Source organism: Miniopterus natalensis, chromosome 21, assembly GCF_054644295.1.
Source record: "Miniopterus natalensis isolate mMinNat1 chromosome 21, mMinNat1.hap1, whole genome shotgun sequence".
Classification (NCBI taxonomy): Eukaryota; Metazoa; Chordata; class Mammalia; order Chiroptera; family Miniopteridae; genus Miniopterus; species Miniopterus natalensis.
Genome location: NC_142101.1, coordinates 15,151,096 through 15,177,159, shown reverse-complemented (window position 1 = coordinate 15,177,159; position 26,064 = coordinate 15,151,096). Strand labels below are relative to the sequence as shown.

At 40.8% G+C, this 26,064-nt stretch overlaps 1 protein-coding gene across 2 annotated transcripts; it reads left to right on the top strand.

Moving 5' to 3' along the window:
• The first annotated feature begins 841 nt into the window (after positions 1-841).
• Positions 842-25,755, top strand: LYPLAL1 (lysophospholipase like 1). Of its 2 annotated transcripts, none has more exons than XM_087828983.1 (5): positions 842-967; positions 5,485-5,584; positions 12,926-13,095; positions 20,824-20,939; positions 21,687-22,318. In XM_087828983.1, exons 1-5 carry the CDS (start codon positions 874-876, stop codon positions 21,924-21,926), a joined length of 720 nt encoding a protein of 239 aa, XP_087685109.1. In that variant the 5' UTR covers positions 842-873; the 3' UTR covers positions 21,927-22,318. The 2 variants fall into 2 exon arrangements, 1 of the variants encoding a protein (XP_087685109.1); XR_015716311.1 differs by lacking the exon at positions 842-967 and adding an exon at positions 23,393-25,755 and having other exon boundaries at positions 5,132-5,584; positions 21,687-22,020.
• The last annotated feature ends 309 nt before the right edge of the window (positions 25,756-26,064 follow it).

Sequence of the window (26,064 nt, the reverse complement as noted above, 5' to 3'; positions counted from 1 at the left end):
TTAACGTTGTAGCATGTATCAGAACGTCCTTCGTTTCTAAGGCTGAATAATATTCCACTGTATGTCTATACGACATGTTCTCTTCCATTAACCTGTGGATGGACACTTGGGGGGGGTGTTTTGAATAATGTCAGGTTGCCGTCGGCAACACTGGTGTACAAGTATCTGAGTGCCTGCTTTCGTTGGATTGGTTTTGTGTTTTTTTTGCATTTACATCTGGCAGTAGAATGATTAGCTCACGTGCTAATTCCATTTGATTAGATCACATGGTAATTCCGTTTAACTTTTCCAGGAGCTGCCAAACTATTTCCATCAACAGTGCCCTGAGTTCCAAGTTTCCCGCATCACGGCCTTACATTTACTTTGCATTTTTTTTCAGTAAGCAGTGGGTGTGCAGAGGTGCCTCCTTAAGGCAGATTCGCTTTGTAAACTATTTTTTTAAAACTACATACAAAGAGTTATTACTAGATGGCTATTTTACCCCGAATATAAACAGCTAGCCCCCCCTTATGCAAGGCCCAAAGCAGAAGGTAATATAGGCTGATACCTGTTAAATTTTAAACATAATAACACCAATATTTCTCCAAACAAAAAAAGCAATCCTGAGTTTAGTATTTCATTTAAAAATTCTACATCTCTGTCTATGTATCTATTCCTTGCCCTTACCAAAGCTGGGACCTGCAAAAGACCATTCTTTGCAAAAACCAACTCGCAGCATCAGCGCGCTGGCCCAGAGGCGGGACAGCGCCCGTCCTCCCGCGCGCGCATGCGCGCCCTTGGACACGCCCCCCCGGGCCCGACGTGCTGACGTACGCGGGCACGCAGCGCGGCGGAGGGGCGGGGCCGACGGGACTCCGCGTCGTGGCCGCAGCCATGGCGGCCGCGTCGCCGGCGGTGCGCCTGCAGCGCTGCGTGGTGTCGCCGGCTGGGAGGCACAGCGCCTCCCTCATTTTCCTGCACGGCTCAGGTGGATTCCAGTTTTCCGTCCTTGTTTTCTGCCCCTTGGGAAACGTCCTCCCCGCGGTGTCCCCGGTGTTGCCCCCTCCCCCCTCCGCTGGAAGGGCCTCCGGGCGCCTCAGCCCCACCGGGCCCCGTGGGCTCGCAGGGCCGCCCGTGCCCCCTTCTGCCCCCGCGGCTGTGGCCGCCCGGGCAGCGTGGGCACCCGCGCCCAGCCGTCCCCCGTCGCCGTCCTTCCTTCTGTCCCGGGGGTTCCCTGGCCCGCCGTCCCCCACACGTGTCTCCGCGCCCCCCCTTGCCACCCCTCCTTCCGTGTCCCCCAAGTTTAAACAGCCAGTTAGCAAGGTAAGTCCTCCACCGGAGGGAGACACGCACAGTCGCTTCTCAGGGCCCGCCGCCAGTGACGGCGGCTTCCAGCCCCCGCGGGTTCCGGGCCCCGTCGCCCTCCAGGCCCCCGCGGCGGGGCAGGCGGGTGAGAGTCACAGTCACATGCCCTTTATTAGCTCTTCCCGCCCCCGGTCCGTCCCCAGCCCGCCCCGGCCCCCCACTCCCTCACGCCTCTAAGCACCCCCGGGAAGAGCGCGGCGTCGAGCCCGACCTGCCCCCGGCGAAGCCGCTTGGTTCCCGGTGTAGTTTCTGGATTTCACCTGGAGCTGCTTCTGTCCTGCCCTGTCCCCCCCCTCCCCCCCGGGCCGTGAGCCCCCCGGGAGGCGGGACCCCAGTTTCCATCTTTGCATCCCTAGTGCTTGGCCCAGGCTCCGTTCTTGGGAAATTGTGTGTGTGTGTGTCTTTGTGTCTGTCTGTCTGCGTGTATGTCTGTATGTGTGTGTCTGTGTGTCTGCGTGTATGTGTGTGTGTAAGAAACGGGAGGCAGCCTGTGTCCTCAGGGCGCCCCCCTCGAGTTCAAAACAAAAACAGTTCAATCAGTTTGAGTCAGCAGCGGAGGGGCGATCACAAGGTGGTGCGCGGTTTTCTGCCAAGGGAGCTGCGAGGGAGCAGCTGCGGCGAGGCCTGTTGGAGGCACCGGGAGGATGGGGAGCTCGTGAGGTTGGACTGGGCCAGCGGTCCCTGAGCTGAGACTTCTGTAGGCTTCACGAGGGTGGCGATGGGGCCGTGCAGGGAATTAAGAGGTGCACGTGGAGAGCTGGAAATAGGCAGGTGCGCCAAGTTTTGTCATTCTGGAAATGAGTCTGGATGGGTTGATCAGCTTGTCCGAGGTCACCTGGCTGTTATATTACCTTTAAGGTGGTGGTGGAGCTGGGACTTAAACCCAGAGCTCTCTGTGTCCAGAATCAGCGCTCTAGGCCGGTCAGGTAAACAAACACACACACACAAACAGGGAGCTAGGATGGGTCACTTTGGAAATAGAAAAGGGACTTGACTGATCAAGTATATTTATTTAAAAGTATCTTAAGGTAACAGCGAAGCTTTACAACTAGGCAGCTATTACTAGCAGCTGTTACTAACGCTAATCAGGGCTCCAAGGGTATTCAGTTTTGCTTTTCAAGGTTGACAGAGAGTGTTTAGAGGTGGATTTAGTTTTGGGGTATGTTGTGTTTTGTTTTTAATCTTAAAAGCCTGGGGTTCTCTCCTAGGGTATGTGTGGCAGTCATAGAAGAATAACTGGGAATGTAGGTTCTCTGTATAGTCAACTCAATGTGGGCCTTTCCTGCTACTAAAATACCAAAGCAGCACCTTTTCTGAGGATGATGAAAACAAATGACAGTTTAATTAGCTTTGTTCAGCTTCCGGTAGTAGATTAATTCACTGTTACAGATTTCCTTAGGATGCTGTGTTCAGTGGTAGTCGTGGTATCTGGAGCTACCTAATACAATGTCTGTATTCCACACCAAGCCACAAGGTGCATGCGGACAAACTGCATGTCTTGCTTTCTCTTCTCATTCTACATGTGTCTCCCTGCACTAAACTGCGTATAAGCCCACAGATCCTAGTTTTACCTTTATACAGGAAACACACATGCGTGTCCATTTTAGGCCTCCATGGAGCTCAAGACATGTTTATCCAACAGCCTAGTAACCACTCATTCATTAATATATTTATTCAAGAAATACCTGGTTACATGGTCACTGTGTGCAAGGACTGCTCTAGGCTTGGGCATACAGCAGTGAACAAAGCGAACAAAAATCCTTGCTCTCCTGGGTTTCCTGTCTCAGTATAGAGTACTATTGTTCACCCAGTTGTCCCGGTCAGAAACCTCACGGTCAGCCTTGAAACCTGCCACCATTGACCCATTAACTAATCTATTCCCAATTTCTGTTCATATTAGCTCCTGAATATCTCTAGTTCCTATTTCTGTATACTCCACTGCTGTTGCCCTAGTCTGAGTATCTGTCACGTGAACACTGGCCTCCTAACTGATCTCCCACATCTCCTTTTGTCCTTCAGTCTTCACATAGTTTCCAGGGTGATCCTTAAAGGCAAGCCACCTTCCTCCCACAAAATATCTCTGTAGCTTCTCTGTGCCCTCAGGATTTGTCAGGGGCCTACTGTTTCTCTAGCCTCATTTTTTTTCTTATAATTACGATTTTATTATTGTGTAAGGATACAAATTAGAACCAGCCAAAAAGAAAAGACACTTAGAGAAAGCCTGGAAGGGTTCTAAACCCAAATCACCTGTCCTCAGTAATGAGTTGCCTCCTTGCACTGAGGTATGAGAATATTCAAAAGAATGTTGTCACAAAGGGAGTTTCACCTGAGCTTTTTATCCAGAGTTTTTATTTGGGCTTTATTGCATAGACATGATTGATTTGGCGCTGAACTCAAATCTCCAGCTTCCTCTGTCCCCGGGGGTCAGAATGATATCACATGGTTCAAAGCCCCAACCTTCTAATCACATGGTTGGTCTTTCTGGCTGGCCAGCTCCCACCCTGAGTCATCTCCTTAGTGAAACTATCCTGCGGTTTGGGGTCCCTTCCATGAGTAACAAAGACACTCTAATCACTCAGGAAATTCTAAGGGTTTTGAGGTTACCTCTTAGGAACTGGGGACAAAGGCCAGCCAAACTCTTTGTCACAGTTATTTTTAAAAGAGTGCCTCTAACCTCACCTCGCACTCACTGCTCTTCCTTTCATTTTCCTCTTTCCAGTTCTTCAATGTCACACTGCTCCTTCCTACAAAGGGTCTTAGCCTTTGCCTTAACCGTGTCTGAGATGCTCTTTCCTTCTGTACTCCGCCTTCCACCATCCTGGAGATTTGAGTTCAAACCATTTAGCAGCTACCTGTCAGATGCCCAGCTTGTGTCAATCCTGTTCGAGGCATTAAATGAACAATTAACTGGACAAAATGAACCGGTAGAGCTTATGTTCCAGTGAAGTTACCCGGAGCTCCTGAACCATGCCATTTCCTAGCACAGTAAACCCTGGCAGTACTGCGTGTTTTGCCTTTGCAGTGGGGACATTTGTCTTTCACATATACGGGTATGATTTTTTGACTGTTTCTCACACTAAACTGTATACTCCGTGAGAAAAGGGCTGCTTTCTCCCCTTCACTCTCCCCTCGCTGCCTCTCTAGCAGTAAACACAGTGCCTGACACGTTAGTAGGCATTCAATAGATATATTTTGAATTGATGTCTTGGTTAAAAAATTAAAATTGTTACCTTTAAAATTTCCTCTTTAGGACCACATAAGATGAACCTATATTTCCTTCCATTTTTTTATGGAAATACATATACATTTATATTTGCATGAATTTGGGTGATTTTTTTCGGCCTTGGAATGTATCATTATTTTAGGTCATGTAAACACATTATCAGGATTAAATTCTAATTTCTTCAGGTTAAAAGTAAAAGCATATACCCCTTTTGAAGGATTTTAATATTTTAACCAAGAAAATTGTTTTAGGTTGTTCCAACTACAGAAGTTTATAGGCACTTTAGGAATTAGTATTTTTAAGAGTAAAGCTAAGAAATGGCTGTTTAAAATCAGAAAAAATAGCATTTTTATTTAGAAAGACTGATTGACTTCATTTATTTATTCCTATTATAACCTGTAAACAAATGAGGAAACTTATAACTCAGGCTTAAGGTTTTTGGTTTTTTGTGTTGTTTTTTTTTAAATACCTTTATTGTTGAGACCATTACAGATGTCGCCCTTTTTACCCCACTGATCCCCTCCACCCCACATCCATCCCACCCCCAGGCCCTCCCCACACCATGTAATGCTAGTTTTGAAGTGATAAAGTTTTAACCTTTTTTGTCTCAGAAGCTCTTTATTTCACCATCCAGCTTGATTGATAATCTTGCTGGATAGAGTAGTAGTCTTGGTTTCAGATCCTTCTTAAGCAAGGCTTTTAAAGCGATCGGTGGTGAAGTCAGTAAAATAATCAGATTGTTCCTACCTGCTGGTACCTGATCAGTTCATATTGATGAACCAGTCTCTGCAGTTATTTTTATGTAGGGACATTTTTTATTCCTTGTTCCATCCTCTGTATGACCTGAAAGTTAGACTGTTTAAATACACTGTATTGTCAGAATGTTTTATCTTAATGTAGATTTTGTGATTCACCAGGTGATTCTGGACGAGGAATGAGACAGTGGATCAAGCAGGTGTTAAATGAAGATCTAACATTCCAGCACGTGAAGATTATTTACCCAACGGCTCCCCCCAGGTGAGAAGTAATTGATCTCAATGCTCAGGATAGCTCTTTGGCATAAAACGTAAATAGATGTATACCACCTATATGTTCTTTAAGCTTCATTCTGTATTTAAAATATTTTAAATTGGGGTACTTTTTTTACAAACTTTTTTTTTCTTTCTGTAATTACACTGTTGGGCCAAATCTCAGTGGTTCCTAGCTTGAGAAACCCTGCTTTAAATTACACCTCTATCCCGCACATACTAGATTATCAGTGTCTTGTTACTCCTTGAGGAAGAAAAAAAATGTTGCAGTGTAGTCAGCTGTTTATATTTTGGGGGGTTGGGGGGGATCTGAGCTAATTAAAGTGTGAATGGCATTATTGTCTTTGAATCAATACAAGAAGTTGAGATTGCACCTAAGAACAGGTCTTTATGTACTAGGCTTTTATTTTTAGACTTAATTACTCTAGGTCAGAAACATTAAAAACAAAATTCCACTTTCCTTCAGAAGCCTTTCTAGTCTCAAATTCACTCTTGTGATCATGGAGGGGTAAAGTTCTGCTTTCCTGTTTTCACTGGTTGTAAGATTCTTAAAATGAAGAAATAAAGAGCTTACAATTCAATGCAGTTTGCAATTTCCTATTCTGAAACTCAAGAGCTTTTTCAGAAAGAGTACATATGTGTTTTTGCTATAAATAGGATCTCCATTGTGTAATACTAACTGTCCTTGATCAGCCCCATCAGGTAAAACAATGAGATAAAACATATGCAATCAAGGATAATAATGCTAGTTCCTTTGCTATTAACATAAAAATTAAGTTTGTAAACTATGCTTATTGTTTTCAAATATAAACACCAGAACCCTGAGCTGACCTAGCAGAATTATTTTATGTGAAATACTCAGCAGGTTATACATTCTGTGGCTTTGCTGTATTTCACTGGTCCTTTTCCATATTGGAAACCCAGTGTCATTGATCAGAGACTGCCACTGGCTGCAAAACTTTTGATTTAGGATTTTCTAAATGTTGGAAGGGCTCTTATGAACAGTATAATCAAGACTGGTTTAGTATTTTATCATATTAGAAAATGTATTTCAACATTACTGTGAAATTATTTTTCTTTCATTTTATGAGAAGTGTAGGCATTACCACGTTTTAATTCCAGGTGTCTCAGACTCTCAGAATAATTAGAAACTTCATTTAACATGTAATTTAAAATTATAAGATCAAAAATATCTTAATTTTCAAATATGAACCACATCTGCGTTGACTGAAGATTTTGTAGTCTTAGTTCATCTTACATCTCATTGTTGTCAGAGAACTATCCTGTATAATTTCAGTCTTGCGACACTGTCACTTATATTATGATCTTGCATACAGTCTCTTTCGGTGAGTATACCATGTGCATTTTTGCATATAGAGTTCTACAAATGTCAGTTGCTCAAATTAAATATTTGCTTAGTCATTCTTTTTCTGAGTTGTTCTGTTAGGTCCTGAAGAGTGGGTATTAAAATGTCCAACTATGACTGTAGATTAGTCTGTTTCTTCCCTTAGTTCTATCAGCTTTCTCTGCATGTGTTTTTAAGTGATGTTATTAGCACATTGTTTGCGCATAGTTTTCATCGCGCACTCTACCACCAGTCAATGTAAAACGTATAAATACGTTTCCTGCATACAATGCGTTAGGTGCATGCCTATGTGGGATTACTGTCTTCCTCATTAGTAGCTACTTTTATATTATAAAATATTATTTTTCCCCATCCTTCTGCTTTCTTTTGATGAGTGTTACATAGTATTTTTCCATCTTTTTACTTTTAACTTGTCTATATCCTATTTAAAGTGGGTTTCTTATAGACAGTATATATTTGGGCTTTTTTTCTTAACCAGTCTAAACAGTCTCTGTCTTTTAAGTGATTTGTTTAGACCATTTGTATTTAATGTAACTATTGATATGTTTGAATTTAAGTCTACTATATTTTTGTATTTTTTTCTCTTTCCACCTTCTTTTTGTATTATTTGAATTTTTTAATATCCATTTATCTATTTTTATTTTTCCCTGATTTCTTTAGGGATTACAAGATGTATACCAACCTTTTACCTGTTTAGTTTTTTACTCTCACGACATGTAGAAACCTCCTGTCCAGCCATGCAGGATTCTCTATCCCCCCATTACACTTTCACGTGTATTTCATCTGCAAACACTGAAACTGTCACACAGGCTAGGATGCTTACTTCAGTGGTCACACGTATTTGAAAGCATTTAAAGGGGAGAACAGTAGTGTATTATATTTACCTAGTTGCCGTCTGTTACAGCATATCAGTATGTTTTGATTAAATTGTAAAGTGCCATTTTGGCTATAAGGTATTCCTTTACCTCAACCCTATTTAATAGATGTTTTTAATCAGCTCAGTTAGGGGCATATTAAGTAAAAGTCAGCAATTAGCTTGCTGTGTTGATTTAAGTGGAAAATATTGCTTCATTTTTTTCATTATGTTAATTTGGACTCTAAATAAACTGAAGTGCTCAATAAATATTTTTATTTCAGTGACATACTTTAATTGTATTTGTAATTAGAGGTTTTCTTGGTTTGGGTTTACTATTAGAATTTCCATTTTAAAAATAATAACAATTTTTTAACAAGCCATTAATAATTTATTTGACAATATATAGTTTCTCTTGGTGTTTTGAGAAATTTTTAAAGTAACAAGTTTTGCATAAAGTGCCTCTATTTTTGATTTACTATTTTTTGCATGTCTGTGTTTTTCATTAAACATGTTTTCCAAAATAGTGTTAGGCACTTTTGATTTAGGTGTAGTAAACGATGAATTCATCCTTAATCCAGCACTTAAGAGATTTCTGTCTGAGCTGAATACTGGGCATCTCTTTCCCCATACCAGTAGACTTGTGCTACAGGCACACTTCACTGGTACGGAACCCTGCGAAAACGGCTGTTTTGAAAAAATAGTTTTACTTGTTTGATAAATATTTTAAACAGCATATTAAAATACCTATTAGTATGTAAAACCTTGTTCTCTCAGAAACCTGTTTTTTTTTTTTGAAAAAGCAACAAAAGAAAAATGTGACCTTTTCCTTGAAATCACAATATGGATTTTAGAAGAATTAAAGTGAAAAGAAATTTAGAGCAAAATAAAAACATATTTAGATATTCTCTCATATCTACCTGACATAAATTATCCAGGTGACATAAGTGATTATTGACATTCATTATTCAGCAAATGCTTGTTTTTGGCACTTCGAGTACCCCTGTAAGAAAGAAAGTCCCCGCCCAGCCGGGCGTGGCTCAGCGGCTGAGCATCAACCTGGGATCCAGGCAATCAGGGTTCGATTCCCAGTCAGGGCACATGCCCAGGTTGTGGGCTTGATCAATGACTCTCTCATCATTGATGTTTCTATATCTCTCTCTCCCTCTCCTTTCCTCTCTCTGAAATCAATAAAGATATATTTTTAAAAAAAAAGAAAAAGAAGAAAGAAAGTCCCCACTCAGGGGGCTCACACCGAAATAGGGGAAAAAGAAATAAAATATGTTCATTTCAAATAGTGATAAATTCTATAGTTAAGTAGGATATTGGGATAGACTATATGTGTGCATTACAGGGTGGAAGGGAGACATACTTTAAATTGTAGGGCCAAAGATGATGCCCCTGCAGAAGTAACATTTTAGCTGAGACCTAGTGGGAGCCCACCTTGGGGCCAAGAGCATCCCAGCTAGAGGGACTCTCAAACGCAGAGGCTCTGGATCAGTAATGGGCTGTCCTGTGTGAAGAAAGCAGGAGGGGAGTGTGGACACAGGAAGCACTGTGCCGTGAGGACAGAGAGGAAGACTGAGTCAGATGACATTATCTTAAAGGTTATGAACGACCTTTTGATTTTATGGCTTTTAGGAAACACTGACCCAAACCGAACTTGGTATCAGGCTGAATTTCAACCTTTTTTTTAACCTTGGGCATTTTATTTCATCTTAATATGTTACCAGTGTGTAATAGCTCGTTTGATTGATTGATTTAGGAGCCACACAGATGTCCTTCTCCTAACATATTTATTTATTGTGGTAATGTCTGAGCTCTTTTATACCAGCTAATAAAGTGATTTATTTGAGGAAGAAGGTAAATGAACATAACATATGTACCAGTTTGTTAGCTGTTTTAAAAAACAATCTCACTTTTATGCTGTATTTAACAGTCATTCTAACATCTTAAGAGAATTATGCATTTTTTTATATTTTCATAACAGAAAAGTTCTAAATTATACGTTGTCTGATAAAATTTTCCCAGTTATCTTTGAACAGAATTTTGATTTTCTTAGCTAGTACAACAAAAAGCAACCATATTAGTAAAATTTACTTTGGGCTTTCACCTCTATGGAGCATCTATCGCTAATTAAGGAAGGCGCTGTCAGAGACAAAAAGCTAAATGAATGTAATTTTTTTCAATTAATGGCTGAGTTCCCGGAATGATTCATATCTTGGCCTATGATATCACCCTATTTAAGTGCTTAGACAGACAACACTGAAAGAAAGAGCAGAATAAAATGAAAAGGGAAGTAGAAATAACTTAAGAGGGCAACGTCAGATTCAGCTTTAAGTGAATGATATGTTCAGGCTTCATTCAGAAGATCATTGTGGTTTTTATGACAAATTGAATCCAGTCTGGAATTTCATTCTGTCTGACAGTGACACTAATACTAGGTGGAAAGTACCTGCGTTCATTTTCTGAGCATGTCTAGAAAGTTAATCCTGAGAAAGGGATTCTGGGATGTCAGAGGCTTGAAGTGCTTTCTGTTTTCTCTTCCCTCTGACTCCAATTTATTTACCTCTTGAGCAGAGCAGCTTCTGAGGCTGGGAGGTTTGCAGGAATGCAAAAGAATTTAGGCTTCATTGGAGTCCCAGTAAAGAGCCGGTGCAGGGTTTTATCTTCTGTGCATACTTAGGGCCTGGGGAACGATGCAGGAGGAGCCTCAGGTGCGGATCAGAACGTGGCAAGTCCAGGGAAGAGCTCAGTCTGCAGAAATCCTCCCTCCTCTCAGATCTATGTCATGAAATGTAAATTCCCAGACAACCATGCAATATTAGTTAAAATCCCACAAGTATTTTTAAAGAGAATTATTTGAAATTATTTTCAGACTGACTAAATATTTGATAATTTCTTAGATAAGTAAAGAAGAGTGTATGCCTGAGAACAGGCAGGAGAAATCTGGGAAAGAGCCTGGTAGTGGTGATGGTAGGAGAGGGGATCTGCATTACCCAACTCAGAGCATGCTGCAAAAACACTGTAATGCATCAGTGTGACCTTAACACAGTGTAGGTAGTAGGTAGGTCAGCAACAGAAACAGAGCCTCTCAGCTCGTGTTCCTCATCTGCATCACAACACAAAAAATGATTTGAGTGACTTTTTTCTTGGTTTTCCCAGGGTTAGTATAGAACTAGCCCCATTCTAGATATATTAGCGAGAAGCCCATTCAGTATACATAGTGCATGTATGAGGCATTAGGGATTAATTCTCTCATGGAATCTGGTGAGAGAGACTACATAACTCAGAACTATAAAATTAAATATATTAACTCGAACCTTGGGTCACCTCGTGTACAAAAAAATTCCAGAAAAACTCAAGAGTTAAATGTTAAAAACAATAATCTTAGAAGAAAACTTTGGATTCCACATGTGAAAATGTATGGATTGGGAAGAGCTTTTTAAACAAATAGGAGACACTAAAAGACAGATTACATTGCCGTTTAGAACGATAGGCTAGGACTGGAACAGATAGCAGGTTTACATGAGGCACCATTAAAAGGGAGAAGGCCCATAAGAAAAGCAGATAGGTGTTTAATTTTTGAAAAGCAATAGTGCTCTAAAAAGTATCCTGTAAAGAAGCTTGTTTTAATGTACATGCAAGAAAAACATTCAAGGGTATATTTTAGATCATGAAAATGGTTTGCATAGTGTGAAGATGTGGGGAGAGTGGGAGTGGGGATGACAAATGGTACAAAAATAAAGATTTACATGAAAAACATCAAAACCACACAAACATACACATGCATATATAAAATATCATGTGTCTTCATAAACTGACAGAAAATGTACGGTCTTACAGGGATATTCAAAATACACGTTCCAGTTTTAGAAAGCACGTTGCAAAGCAGTGTTTACAACGTGGCTCCTCAGTAAATAAGCAGAAGGCCCTGTGTGGATGGGCTCCTCTTTCCAGATCTCCCTCAGTGTGTCTGAGCTTTCCAAACCTTGCTCTTGGTTTCCTGGCTCCTAAAGTGGAAGTCGGTTTATTTGGAAGCGGCTTGATCAAGAGAAAAAAGATGGTGCAGGCTCGGGCCCAGCACCACGCGTTGGCCCCAGACCACTGCCTCCGAGGGCAGGTCCGCGCAGTGGGAGCCCTCCTGGCCTGACAGGGCCAGGCGGGGGCGGCGGGGACACTGCGGGGTGAGCCTCGGGTGGGCACCGTGGGCCCTCGAGTAGCATCCAGAGCGTGAACATGCATCTAAGTCACTAGCACTGCGGCCATCCCACCTTCGCAGAAGTGTAAAGAATCTTACAAGATAACCTTGTTCGACAAGACGCCAGTTCAGAGCATCTTACATAAAATGTCTTCTAAGTCCAGCAAAGCGCCCAATTCGGGACCCAAATGGTGCGAACAGTGTACAATGCCTGTCTGATGACTGCTTCCAAAGATTACTTGTGTCCCACTAGACTCTCATTCCAAGGTTCCTGAGAAGATGAAAAAAATAGTTCCAATTCCCAATTTAAAAAAAAAATACTGGACCAGTCCCATCCTAAGGGTGATCTATCTGAATGTGATCAAGGAGCCCTGAAAATATTAGCTCGCCTTTCACACCTGAGTGCTGCGAATTACCCAACTTCTAAAAGTTTGTTGGCGAGAGGTATTTTCACTATTGAGGTATTGAATTTTTTGCATGGACAAGCATGACTCAGCTGTGAAAACTGATATATTGATTAAAGGGGAAAAACCAAAGCAGAATTTTTTAAAAAATTAGTGGGCCTGATTAATCAATCATTTCTTTTAATTGAGCATAAAAAATGTATGCACACATACTGTATACATACATAATATATACAAAGTTCCATTTTTTGTGAGGATTTTCCAGAGAATTTATGAATGTTAAAAGATGGAGAGAAGAGCGATGTACTGGCCTTAGTAAGTGTTATGGAATCTACATACGTATATGTGAGCCGATGCCACAGGCATGGGGGTGCTTTTGATATGAATTTCAATTTACAAATCTTGGAGGAAATTGAAACTATTTATTCAAGACAATAATGTTTTAAAAATTAAAACATCTATTTTAATGTCATTTCCTTTTTCTTTGCTCTTTTGGTTTTAAACAGACCATATACTCCTATGAGAGGAGGAATCTCCAATGTGTGGTTTGACAGATTTAAAATATCTAATGACTGCCCAGAACACCTTGAGTCCATCGATGTGATGTGTCAGGTGCTCACAGATCTGATTCATGATGAAGTAAAAAGTGGCATCAAGAAGAATCGTATATTAATAGGTAAGACCTTTAAATGCTGGTACTTTAGGGGTTTTTTTACTTTTGTTTAATTCTGTATGTTGAACTTTACTTGGAATATTATTTAGAAGCACTCATATATCATTTCACCTGTTTATAGTTTCAAATAAGCTACATACACTAAGGGTTTCAAAGATACTAGAATTATAAACAATAGCTCATGACATTTTAAGTCATTTTCATTTTAATAACACCAGTTTGAGAGTCCTGTGTTTAATTTTAATTAAGATATTATTCATTTTCGTTTTTAAAACAATTTATTTTAATCTTAAGTTTTATAAATATGTTTAAACTACTATTGCCATGAGTAAGATAAAGGACATAGTCAGAATATAACATGGAATTTCTGAACAGTAAACTCTTCAGAGTTAGTATCACAGGAATAAGGTATTTATAAACTTTTGTTAACTGACTTTAGCAACCTCTGTTCCCAAGGGGATATAATGTGCCTTTATAATGAGCTCTTTATTCTACTTAATACCCTTTTATTCTGTAGTCATCACATACATAAACTATGATATCTCTATTTCTATAATACAAAACTGAGATTGGATGTTTACAGTAGCATCACTTTTATGGGCCCATTTCTTCATCTATATTTAACTCTGTGTTTGTATGTTTCTGTGTATCTGTGTTTAACTCTAATAGAGGTAAACATAGAGCATTATGGGAGTGCTGGGAAGGGCACCCAACTCCATCTAGGGGGTTAGACCACATAATTGCAAGATAGCATTCAAAATGTGTGAACGTATGACCAATTCCATTATTTAGTTATTTACCAAATGTTGCCTAAGTTCCTGCTGTGTGCCAGGCAATACGTTAGATGCTCCAAGGGACACACAGCTAAATGAAACATGCTCTATCCCACAATTGCTTACAACCTGGTGGAGCCCATGAGGTACTTATAGTGATAACTGTAAGTAAAGCAACCGGCGATGGGTGCCCTGCAGCCCTATAGCTGGCTACTTTCCAAAGAGAGTGATCACACATATTCATTATTATTTCCCAGGACCCATCACCGTCCCTGGCACAGAGTGGATGCCTAGGAAAGTTATAATGAGTGGCAGGACCTGATCAGTGAATTGATGATTTGAGTAATTAAGTACCACAGGAATTCAGAAGAAGCAATCATAGGTATTTGAAGCTGTTAGAGAAGACTCTAATAGGAAGGTAGCAGCGGCATTTGAGATTTTGAGATGCACAGATAAATAAAATTTTAACTATTCATAGTGTAGAGGTTTATGCGTAAAGAATATCAGCAGTACATACAAGTAGAAAAGCTAGTGCTTGTTTTGTCTGTCTGGACATTAGATGGCTTGAGCAGAAAGTTTGTTGTCTGAATGGAAAATGTCTTACTGACTCATATCTGGACTAAGGTTAAGAGCATAATATAGTGACAAAAACGGGTTCCAATCTAACATCTGCCAGTGCCCGGCTAGTTCACTTCCTGCCTCCCCTGGGTCCTGCTGCCTCATCGGTAAAGGGAGAATGATAGTGCATCATCTGTGTACTGGGAGACAAGGTTTGTAAAACACTTGGCTCATTCTAGGCTCAATAAAGTCTGTCTGGTTTCCCTTTTATTCTGTAGGTAATTGGTGAGGGATAATTAAAGATCTTTGAGTCATATAGTTAATTAGAACCGTGCTTTAGGAAAATGAACCTGGCAGAAGGGGTAAGTGAAGACATGCGAAGTTGGATGTGGAAACACAGTTACTGCATTTATCATTGTAAGGTAATGAGATGCTGAGCAGTGTGATGAGTGGGAAAGGAAAGATTAGGATAAGAAATGGCTTTGAAATAAAATTACAGAGTCTTCCTTCATAAAAAAAAGTAGGAAACTATTCTAATCAGTACTCTTAATTTACATATGTTAATGAGGTGTAAGTGCTATTCCTAACATTTTAATGAAGGAGGGATTCAATGGGAAGTCAAAGAAAAATGTTTTGAGATTCTGAACAGTTTTATGAAACACTCATCATAGTGATGTTAGGTTATCTTAGAAATTAATTACAAGCGGACAAACTAGAAAACTGTGATTGAAAAGGGAAAAACGGAGATCATAGGCACACAAATTGTCCTTATTTTGTTTAATATGTGATAAAATTTCCAATTTAATATCACACAGTATACACTGTGAGATTGTAATTGTAACCAGTGTAATTTTGTAAACAAAACTTTTTCTCTGTATTTGAGTAGGTGGGAGCCCCTCTTTTCGTATGGTCTTATTTTGATTAGTGGCATTTTATTATATTAAACTTAGTGTTTTAAAAGAATTCTTTATAATGTATGATATCCAGCCTTCTCTGGGTAGTCTACCTAGTTCAGTCAGGTCAAAAATGGTACTTCTCATGCTAAGTTCAGTCTCCCAATTGTTAATGAAAACTTTAAGCCCTGGAGTACAAAAAAAAACTATCAAAACTGTCACATTCTGAGGGAAACAGAAGTGAAGTGTCCTAATACGGTGCAGGGGTTATTGTGAAAGTGTGTCCCAGGCACAGGGAAGCAGAGAGGAAAGAACAAGGAGACTGTGTGGGGGTAGGAATTGCTTAGAGGAGGTGACTCCAGCCGGGTTTTAAAGAGTGGATCAGAATGTGGCCCCTAAACAGGAGAGAAACATTCGTGCAAGGAAGAAAGGGGCACATCAGGAGCTCTCAGGAAATACTAGCTTGGTGTATGAGCCATTCGCTAGGAGTTTTGAATTATTTGTAGGGAGTGACACGAAGAGTGTGCATTGTAGAAAGATTGTGCCAACAACATGCGGAGGGCTGGCCAGGGCAAAGCTGGGAGGACAGCAGGATGGCAGAGGCACAGAGCCAGCAGAGGGGTGGGAGATGACGCACACGCTGTGCCAGGTTTTGGAACAAGGATAAGTAGGATTACACTTGAGGACACTGTAGCCGACTGCAGGTGTCAGCCGTGAAAACAGACGCTGTTTCCTAGTTTTCACCACGGGAAACAGATTGCCCTCCTAATGGAAAAAGGAAACTTCAGTGAGATAGGAAGAACTAGGCCCGGATTCACCCCCTAGCTCAGTGTTAGATACCGCGGGGCGTGCAGTGCTCCTCGGAGACCTTGTGGATCCTCGCTCTCTACGTTAAGAATGTAAGAAGTGCGTTTATTTAATCTTGTATATTTATACCAAACATGATTCTACAAAAGGCATGATAAAAGGGGGAGCACAGGTAATCAAATAGTGAAGTTTGAATTCCTCAAAATTGGGTTCAAGTCCTGTATTCTGAGAAAATTATTAACGCTATCACATTATCTGGTCGTCTTCTGGTTGAGTAACTTGGAGAGAGTGTCCAGTGTGCAGAGTGTAAGCGCGTTGCATAGGACAGTCTGCCTCTGTCGAGCCTGTCTGGAAACTCCTCCTTTCCTTCTGGATGTCCCTGCCTAAGGAGAGAAATCAGAGTAGAAAAGGTGTATCATTTTCCTCGCGTGTACTGTTGTGCTTAGAAACTACATATGGTAGTCATACTGCTAAGAGTTGACATTTACGTTACACTTGACAGGTTTTAAATTGCCCTTGTACACCAGAATGTTTCATATTTAGATAGTGTTCCAATTATACAAGTTGTCTTCATATACAGTATCTCTCTTGAGCCTTGTAACAGGTAAAGTGGGAACTTACTCTCATTTCAGTTATGATGAAACAAAATCAGATTGCTGGCTAATGCAAAATAGAGTTGGGACTAGAACCCAGATCCACTGACTCAGTCAAGAACTTTGCACATAATGAGATTCCTTTTTTTGGCCACTAGGTGGTGATGATTTGTTGTTAAGAGAGAATTGATTTAATTTAGGTTTAACTTTGATCTGGGCTGTATAGAACCTGAACAGTGATGTGACCAGGTTAGGAGAATTTTGGTAACATGAGCATCTCATCCGAGTTTTGAAGAAAGGAAAAGCAAGTGATTCTGGGATTATCCCTGAGTAACTTGCACAGGGGCCCTAAGTACCCATCTCGAGGGGGGTCGCTAAGGGGATTATGGTCTGTTAATACAAGTGAGTATCATGTAACCATTAAATGCTGTGTACATTGTACACATAGAAGGCTTTTAGTAAGTATGTGTTCAGTGAATAAAAATATAATTAGGGAGTTTTGTGATTCTTTGAAAGACTTTCAAATCAGTATTACATGAAAAAGGTATAAAATTATACATTTAGAGTGTTTAACTGTTAAAATGAATTTTTTAAAACGTGTCAAAATTATGTAAGAGTGGTGATATTTTAGATGACTCATTTATTTGTCCGTATGGTGGAAACACTTTATAATAGGGATATACTAATATATATGATTTAGAATAAAAGTGAAGAGATAGTTGGAATCACCAAGATGAAGCCTGCCACCACATTTCCAGGGCCCTTTGTCCTGGCCTTATGCAGGCTTCTTCTGCAGCTCTTCGTTGGAGCTGAAACTTAAGAATGATAGCATTCTTTCTTTTAACTCGTGTGTCTTAATTAAACAGCTTATGTTTCTTAACAACAATTATCAGAACTTTCAAGCAGTGGAACTGCTGCACTAAAAGATGACAAATATTTTATCCTATAAATTTTGTGTGAAAAAGTATACAAGTAAATATATATTCCCAAATCTTTTGAGACTTTAGCACAGTTCAGCCTGTGGATAATATATAATTAAATGGAAGAATTGTTGAAAGGGGGGGGGATTTTATTACATTTTTTAAATCCTGTTCAATTGATAGTAAACTTGCATTATAAGTATTTTTTCCTCTGGATTTTGTTTCAGATAGATTAACTTATTTTTCCCAGTATAGTTTTTTTATATATTGTTTCTGTTTTATTTTATTTAAGGAGTTCATAAAAGCTAGGTTTATTATTTTTTAACATGTTTTATTCAGCTCATTAATCTTAAATGTATGTTGAAATGTTAACTCTTGACATTTTAATACTTCACTAGCAACTATAAATATACATTATAGCCATTACCTACAATGAGTTTACTATTTGGTATTTACTTATTGAACAGTATATTTTATATTGCATTTTAGACATTTAGATGGAAATTGAATTCAAATAACCAGCCCTTTGTGTTAAACTTTTTTCTATTCTAAAAAAAATACACAAAGTCCCTTTTCATAGTAGTGTCCGATGCTGAAGGTGATTGCATTGTCAGAGATGGCTGGTGAAAAATTGCAGGTTACCTCCCAAGAGTATCAGTGGGTAAGGGACTTACATTACATCTTTAAATAATGAGATTTCAACGAGAACATTTTCCATCTTTGTAGAGTATGAGAATTGAACATGAGGTTGCATGCTTGCAGGATGCGTTTGTGTTTGTTCACAATGACATTTCACGTGTGGGAAATGGGTTCTTTGTTTGTTGATGTTACGCTACATGTCCTGATGGTATAAATCTGTTTCCTTGCAGAAATATCCTATGGGATTTCAATTGACATTTGTTCGTTTATTCACTAAGTATTAAGCACCTACTCTGTGCCAGGCGCTGTTCTAAGCATAGGGAGGGTACATCAGACAGAACTCCCTGCTCACATGAGCCTGATAGTCCTGTGAGGTTGTCTGCATGACCTGGACTTTTGTAAAAGGGTCAGTAGCAGAAGTGACTGTAATAAAATGTCTGATTTTGAGTGTTATGTTTCACACAGACCTTGATAGATCCCACCCAGGAGTTCAGCTCTAAGAAAAGCTGCCGGTATGATTTGGTGGGATTCCTTCTGTTACAGGGCATTGTCTTGCTGCAGGGACGCAGTTAAGTGTTGGGTCTCGCCCCTGCTTGTGCTGCCCCAGATTAGGGTTGTGCCTTTCTCTCTCACTGTTTCCTGATTATAAGCAACCTGGACCCAGAATTCATTTTGTCAGTAAATGGGGAAAAGAGGAGATAGGAAGATAGGAAGTAGGTGTTTGCTGAGATCAGTTCTGTGAACTAAATTTAAGGAAGGCTAAGCGTGTATTCCGAGAGGAGCGGAGCCTTGCCTGCACACTGAAAGTAGACTTCTGTATTTATAATAACCGTAAATGTTGAAAGTCTTTGCTGTTTTAACTTTTACAAGTGCTTATTAAGCATTTATAGACTAGATTTTAAAACTTGATGGAAACCCTAGAGATCTTCTTGCTCAGCTATCTAATTTTACTGGAAATGAAATAATCTTGTCTGTAGTAAGCTCTTCCTGCTTTAATGGGACTCATCAAAGATGTATTAATGCTCAAATTCATGGATAATGATGCCTGTGGCTTTTAACATTTTGGGCAATCTGATGCACATGTGTAAAGTTTACATACAATCCTAAGATATTTATGCTCCCTCCCCGCCAGGCCTATTCCGGAGCCTCTAATTAGAAGGATCTGCCTCTGGGAGTGGTTTGGGGGCTATTTTGAAAGAGCCTTTCAGGTTGTCCTTAGCCATGGTGAGCTGCTGCTACTGGGATGCCCTGGTATTTCCTTCTGATTCCATGCTGAAAACCGCACATGTAATATTTATCACATACTGTAATTATTTACATACTATGCCGGTTTTTTTAAATGTAAACTTCCCAAGGCTGGTAATCTTTACTCATACTGTGTATCCTCGGTCCAAAGTAGTATTACCAGCCAGCCCCAGATAAAGTAGTTCTGTTTTAATAAATACCAGCAGATAGTAGAGAGTATAGAGACTACATGAAGCTTGCCGGCAATCTCAGTTTCAAAAGTCCTAGATTTACAGCTGAAATTAGGGGAATAGCCTTAAGCAGGTCATCTAATCTGTGGCTTAAGTTCCCTTCATCTATAAAGGAGATTGTAGTAAATTCAAATTTATGGTCCCTTGTTAATTGAAGTAAAGCAGGAGACTGGAAATTAAAAGCTCTGAATTCTACCCTAAAGCATATTTTCATATTTCCACAAGAGTGGCTTTTGGTTTACTTTCTATGTCTCATGAAATACGAGATGTCTTTTAACTCTGACTCAAGACATGGGATATCACACTGGGTCTTGGACCTGCAATTGCGCCACCCTCTCTGCTGTGTGTCTGTGTTCTGTTTCCCCCTCAAACACGAGGGTCCATGTATTTTCACACGTGTGCTGCCCAGGGAGCTCAGGGCTCATGTATATTAATCTGCACATCTTCAGTGTCTAGCACAGTGCTTGGCACATAAAAGACAATGATGTTTGTCAAATGAGTAAATTTGTTTAAAACTTTTTAAAATTATATAGGTATATATGTTTTACTTATTGCCACCGTAAGTTTTCAGAATAACATTGTAATCCAAAAATGTTTTAACTAGCTCACCGGATCTTTGTCTTTCCTAATTTGGAGATCACTAAGCATCTATTGTGTAGCAGGCACTAAAAGTACAGCTCCTCATGGACCTTATAACTGGGCAAAAGATGCATGTGATTAATTCTAGTGGCAGTGGAAGGACTTGTGAGTATAAAAATATAAGTGAGCATTAGAAATTTAACGAGCTATGACTTATATTTTGAATTGTGAGAAATCTTTTTATTCGACAAACATGATTACTTTGTTCAGTGGTAGCTCCTTTTATTACAAATCTCAGTGGTGACATCCTGGGACAGTGTTTTTCAGTCATAGCTGTTCTTTTTCTGTGAGATCTAAAGTAGACTAAATTAGCACTATATCTTTAAAGGTCTCCGAATGTTTTTAAAGATTATTCATGGGAAACTGGTACAGATGTATCTTGTTCTGAATCATTGTTACATGTATTCTGCTGATGGGCGAACTTTTGCTTCTAGGAGGATTTTCTATGGGAGGGTGCATGGCGATGCACGTAGCATATAGAAATCATCCAGATGTGGCAGGAGTCTTTGCTCTTTCCAGCTTTCTGAATAAAGCATCTGCTGTTTACCAGGTAAGTTTGAGCTTTAAAAATAAAAACAACAGGGGAACATGGCCAAATTAGTCATGTGGTTTATTCCAGCTTGTCATTATATTCAGGAAGTGTCCCGAGTTGTTACATGAGGTGTCGGGGGGAAGGATTAAAACAGTGCATGTGTGGTACGTGTGTATCCTTTATATACACGGTGTCTACACACTTCAACAGCTGACACCTCGGTTTTGAAAATGCAGTGTATTTTAATAAACACTGCCTTTATAATTATTCAAAGTATGTGTGTACATTTATGTACATTTTGGGGGGCACCCCGCATATTAAACCTATAGATGATTCTAAGTTTGCTTATGTCATGAATGTGAACAGAATCAGACGATCAGGAGCATTGCTGACAGCTGTTCCACAGCCGTGTCCTCGCTTGTGAAGGCTGTAGCGTTGCAGCTTCATTGCCAACTGCAGAAACGCCAGCGTAGACAGAGCTAGAATGTCATTTTCCCCTCACTGTCCCTTAGACCCATGTTCCTCTCTCCGCCCCGCCCCCCCATCAGATCTCGCCCCAAGTCCCAGTCCTCGGTGGAGCAAATGCAGGCCACACACAGCCGAGTCCCCACTAGCCCACCGGTGTGCACCTGGGCGGCACCACCACAGCCTTTTTCCCCTTTAAACATTGCAGCTTTGGTATGACTGGGATTTTCCCCGCTCTCTCTGAATGCCAAGAGTGATTGACGTTCTTAAACTTTCCCGCTTGCGTGTCGTCTTCTCTAGGCTCTTCAAACACGGGACGGTGAGCTCCCCGAGCTGTTCCAGTGCCACGGGACTGCTGATGAGCTCGTCCTGCATTCTTGGGGGGAAGAGACAAACTCGGCACTACGGTCCCTGGGAGTGAGCACCAAGTTTCACAGCTTCCCAGGGCTTTACCATGAGCTGAGCACCGGGGAGCTAGAGAAACTGAAGGCGTGGATTCTTACAAAGCTGCCAGGAGAAATGGGAAGGCTCCCGGAGTGACTCAGGACTGACTTGCTGTCCTGGCCTGCGTGGCTCAGTGGTTAAGGCACCAGCCTGTGCACCTCAAGGTTCACAGGTTCGATTCCCGGTCAAGGCAAGTAACATAGTACCTGGGTTACAGGTTCGATCCCTGGCCCCAGTCAGGGCAGGTGCGGGAGGCAACCCATCAATGTGTGTGTCTCACATCAGTGCAAAAAGTAGCCTCGGATGACTATCAGCAACAACGAAAAGGTCAATTTGTCTAGACCCATGAAATGTCTCCTTGAGAAGTGATTCTTACTGCCAAGTTATAATGTGATCGATGATCATTAAAATATTAAGGAACATCAACAGTTTACTGACTGACTTGTTATTGTAAGGCTCAGCACCATGGAGAATAGAATATTAAGGTAAACATTTTTGTAAATATTTGTAGACCTTTTAAGTAATTGAATACTAAAATTTTAAAAAGTAGTTCAAAAGAGTTTAAATGAGGCCCATAAGAAAACATGAAAAGACCTAACATGGTATTATTTCTTTCCTACCACTTTCTTCACATTACCTTTCCAAAGAGACTCATGTCTATGTAGTTGACAAAACAGCAGTCCTCCAGGTTTATAAAGTGGCTTCACATGCTCTCACTTGACCATCACAAGAGCTTGATGAGATAGACTGAGGAGCTTCATTGGTGTTTGATAATAGGGACAGGAGGACTCAAGGCCTCCCCAGAGCCGCAAGAGCCAAGACTAGACCCAGGCCTGACTGTCAGTGCAGCTCCGTCTGTTAGAGCAAATCCTGCTCCTCTCCGGTGCTAGAGCTCCGGGGGTGCTCCCGATCCCGCCAGCACATGGTGGGGCCAGGCTTCCCAATTTTATCCATCTAATCAGTGCATCACATGGTGCATTCTCCTGACGACTAATGATGTTAAGCAGTTTTATATGTTTATTTGTGATCTGTATAAATTCTTTGGTTATATAGCTAATCAGATCTTTTGCTCATTTTTATTAGGCTATTTGTCTTTTTGCACTGTAAGAGTTTTTTTAAAGTATGCTAGATACTAGTTTTTATTAGTCTGTGGCTTACTTTGTTCTTTCCAGTGTTATTCAAAGAGCAAAAGGTTTTAATACGAGGAAATGCAGCTTATTCATTTTTTACTTATATTTTGGGCTTTTAATGTTATGTTTAAGAAAGCCAAGGTCACTAAGATTTTTTGCCTATATTTTCTACTGGAAATTTTAGAGCTTTAGATTGTATATCGTCCCTGGCAAAACTATACTTAGCAATACCTTAAATTTGTTTAACTTCACATTTTACTTAAATGTGGACTGTGTGCATGTGATAGCTACAAACCTTTCTCCACAAACCAATCCATGGGCAGGAGATATAGCTAAATAGTTTATATAGATAATCTTCAATCCAGCCTGGTCCCCTACCCACTGGGCTCATGTGTTCATTCTGTTATCATGAGCTCTTTTCCCTCTTTCCAGATCATGCAAGATACGAACCCCCTTGCCCAAAGCAGTACATTCAGGGGAGGCCCTCCATCATCCAGTTACCACGCGCGAATCTTGAGATACCTGTTATCCATCGGCGTGTGGTCTCAAAGCCTGAAAAGTCATCTCTGAGGCTGCGAACACCAGGCTGAAGTGTCTGTCCTCCCAAGGAAACCACTCGCCATTGTCCTCATGTCCCACCCCAAGCCCATTGGTGCTTCACCCACAGAAATGTTTCCTTAGAGGAGGGAATGAAATAACCGCTGTGCTTTCTTGCTTGGGAGAGGAAAGATGGCAACAAGGAGAAGGCATAGATCACTAAATTCAACATGCGTATGTGTTGGGGAGACTGGAACTTTGCAGGAGAGGCGAGCTAAAAAGCCTGGATGCAAGGGAAGCGAGACTCTTTTATTCTATATTTCCCTCTTTGCATTTTTATTATGAGCTTTATTACTTTTGTAATCTTTAAAGTAATGTGAAACATTTACCACTGAAGGCTGCATAAGAAAGGTCATTATCAGCGGTAAGGAGATCAGATGCAGTCTGTAGGAAGCTGAGCATTTCGATGGAAGTGTAACAGGAGGAACTGAGAACAAAACATGGAGCAGACTGGCAGCTGGCAACTGAGAATTCACGGTCCCTTGCTAGCTATGTCCAAGAAAATGTCCAGGTATCACCTGGCCAGCAAATACTTAAAAAGTCTCCATCATATAAAAGGGATTTCTTGATACATAAGGGAACAGACTAAAGCCATACAAACATTCCTAGAAAATATCAGAAGCATGCAAACATTTCATGAGAATCCATATTTTACATGACACACAAAGACAGCAGGTTCGCCAGACGCTAACTCTGCGTAGTTCTCACACGTGAGGAGACAGTTGTATCGCGGAGAGCAAATGTGCCGCATGTAGCCACATACAAACTTGTGGAGGGAAGGTGTCGCCTGAGCAGATTCCTATGCTGAGCGTAAGCCGCGACCCAGGCCTGTGTTTTCTCCGTCATGCCTGAGCCGTTTAGCTGCATCCTGGTCACCCAGAAGGGCTGGGTGCCAGAGAGACGGGGGTATTTTCATAAACCTTACAGACACCCAGATGCCCCCCTTTTGGCCACCATGGACTACCGTAGGGGGACAGAGTTGCCTCCCTGGTACCTCCAGAGGAGGAAATGAGGTGGGAAACCATGGATTCCCCAGTTGACCGCACAGTTCGGCCAACGTGTTCGCTACGATTTCCCATGGGCTTCCCTCCGATTCCGTCAGCCCCCTGCAAAGCCTGCCTTTTGTCCTGGCTAGTCCTGGAGAGCGTGAGGACGTGAGTGTGAGTGGACTTTACAGAAGTGTGCAGTATTATTTAACGGCTGTTTTCTTTGCGCTGCCCTCGAGTCGTGTGCGCTGCCTCTGTGGTTTTATTTAGGCCTTTGTTTTGAATTGGCTGTGAAAGCCATATGTGATTTTTGTATTACAAATGGAATTAATGGTTCTGTGATGAGTAGTGGACATCCTGTTTTGAAGAAATCATAGTTTGGGCAAAATGCCCATTAGCGACTTATGTTTTTGCCAATATTTAGTTCAGAGCCTCTGGGATCTCTTTTTCTTTTTTTTTTTTTTAAGAAGTGATGAAAAAGTTTTATGCTTTTGCATTCTATTTTAAATTCCTTTTAGCACTGATTTCAAAATAGCTTGTTACTGCATTTTTTAATTATTGCAACGAATTCATAATTGTTTTGTTTGGGTGCTTCATACCTACTCATAAGGGCATAGTACTGTTTTTTTTAATATGTTTTTATTGATTTCAAAGAGAGGAAGGGAGAGGGAGAAACATCAGTGATGAGAGAAAATCATTGATCAGCTGCCCTCCTGCACACCCCCTACTGGGGGTCGGGCCCTCAACTTGGGCATGTGCCCTGACCCAGAATCAAACCCTGACCTCCTGCTTCATAGGTCAACACTCAACCACTGAGCAACACCGGCCCGGTGGGCATAGTACTGCTTTTAAAATCACTGTTTTCATTTTGTGTCCCTCTTTCTTCCCATCCCAATTTTTTCTAGTCCGTTGTTGGCTTTGTCCAATCAAACCTAGAGATATACTTGACATATTAGTTACCTGACACAGTAATTTTGGCCAGTCCTGGTATGCTGCTCTCTTTTGCCAGTGAAATTATTGAAATTGAAAAATTGGGCAGAGGTGTATGTGAGAGACATAAGTCTTTCCCCTGGGCATTAACTCTGAAGCTAGTTTATCACATAACAGGAGTGAAATGTTAAAACCAACGTTCTCAGCGAACTGGCTGGAGCAAGTAAACGGTTCTCTTTAAAAAATTCACTTCAGCAATAAAACTCAGGTCTAAAAATTCAATGGCAAATGAAAAAATATCGATTTCAAATAGTAGCTGGAATGCTTTCTTTTTTTTTAGGTTTCTTAATTATCCTGTGACATGTCAGGCGAGATTTAGGGCAGCTGGTTAGCATTGTCTTGGTTCTGCCATAGAATCAAAACTTTTCAACTGCTGGAGGGAATTCAGAGATCACCATTTCACACACATGGAAGCTGAGATCTAAAGAGACACGTCATCGCTCTCAGGGAGCAGGACTAGAACACAGCTCCCTTGTCCCCGCTGCCATTGTGGTCGTGCTCAGAAAGGAGCTGAACATTCACTAAACTGCA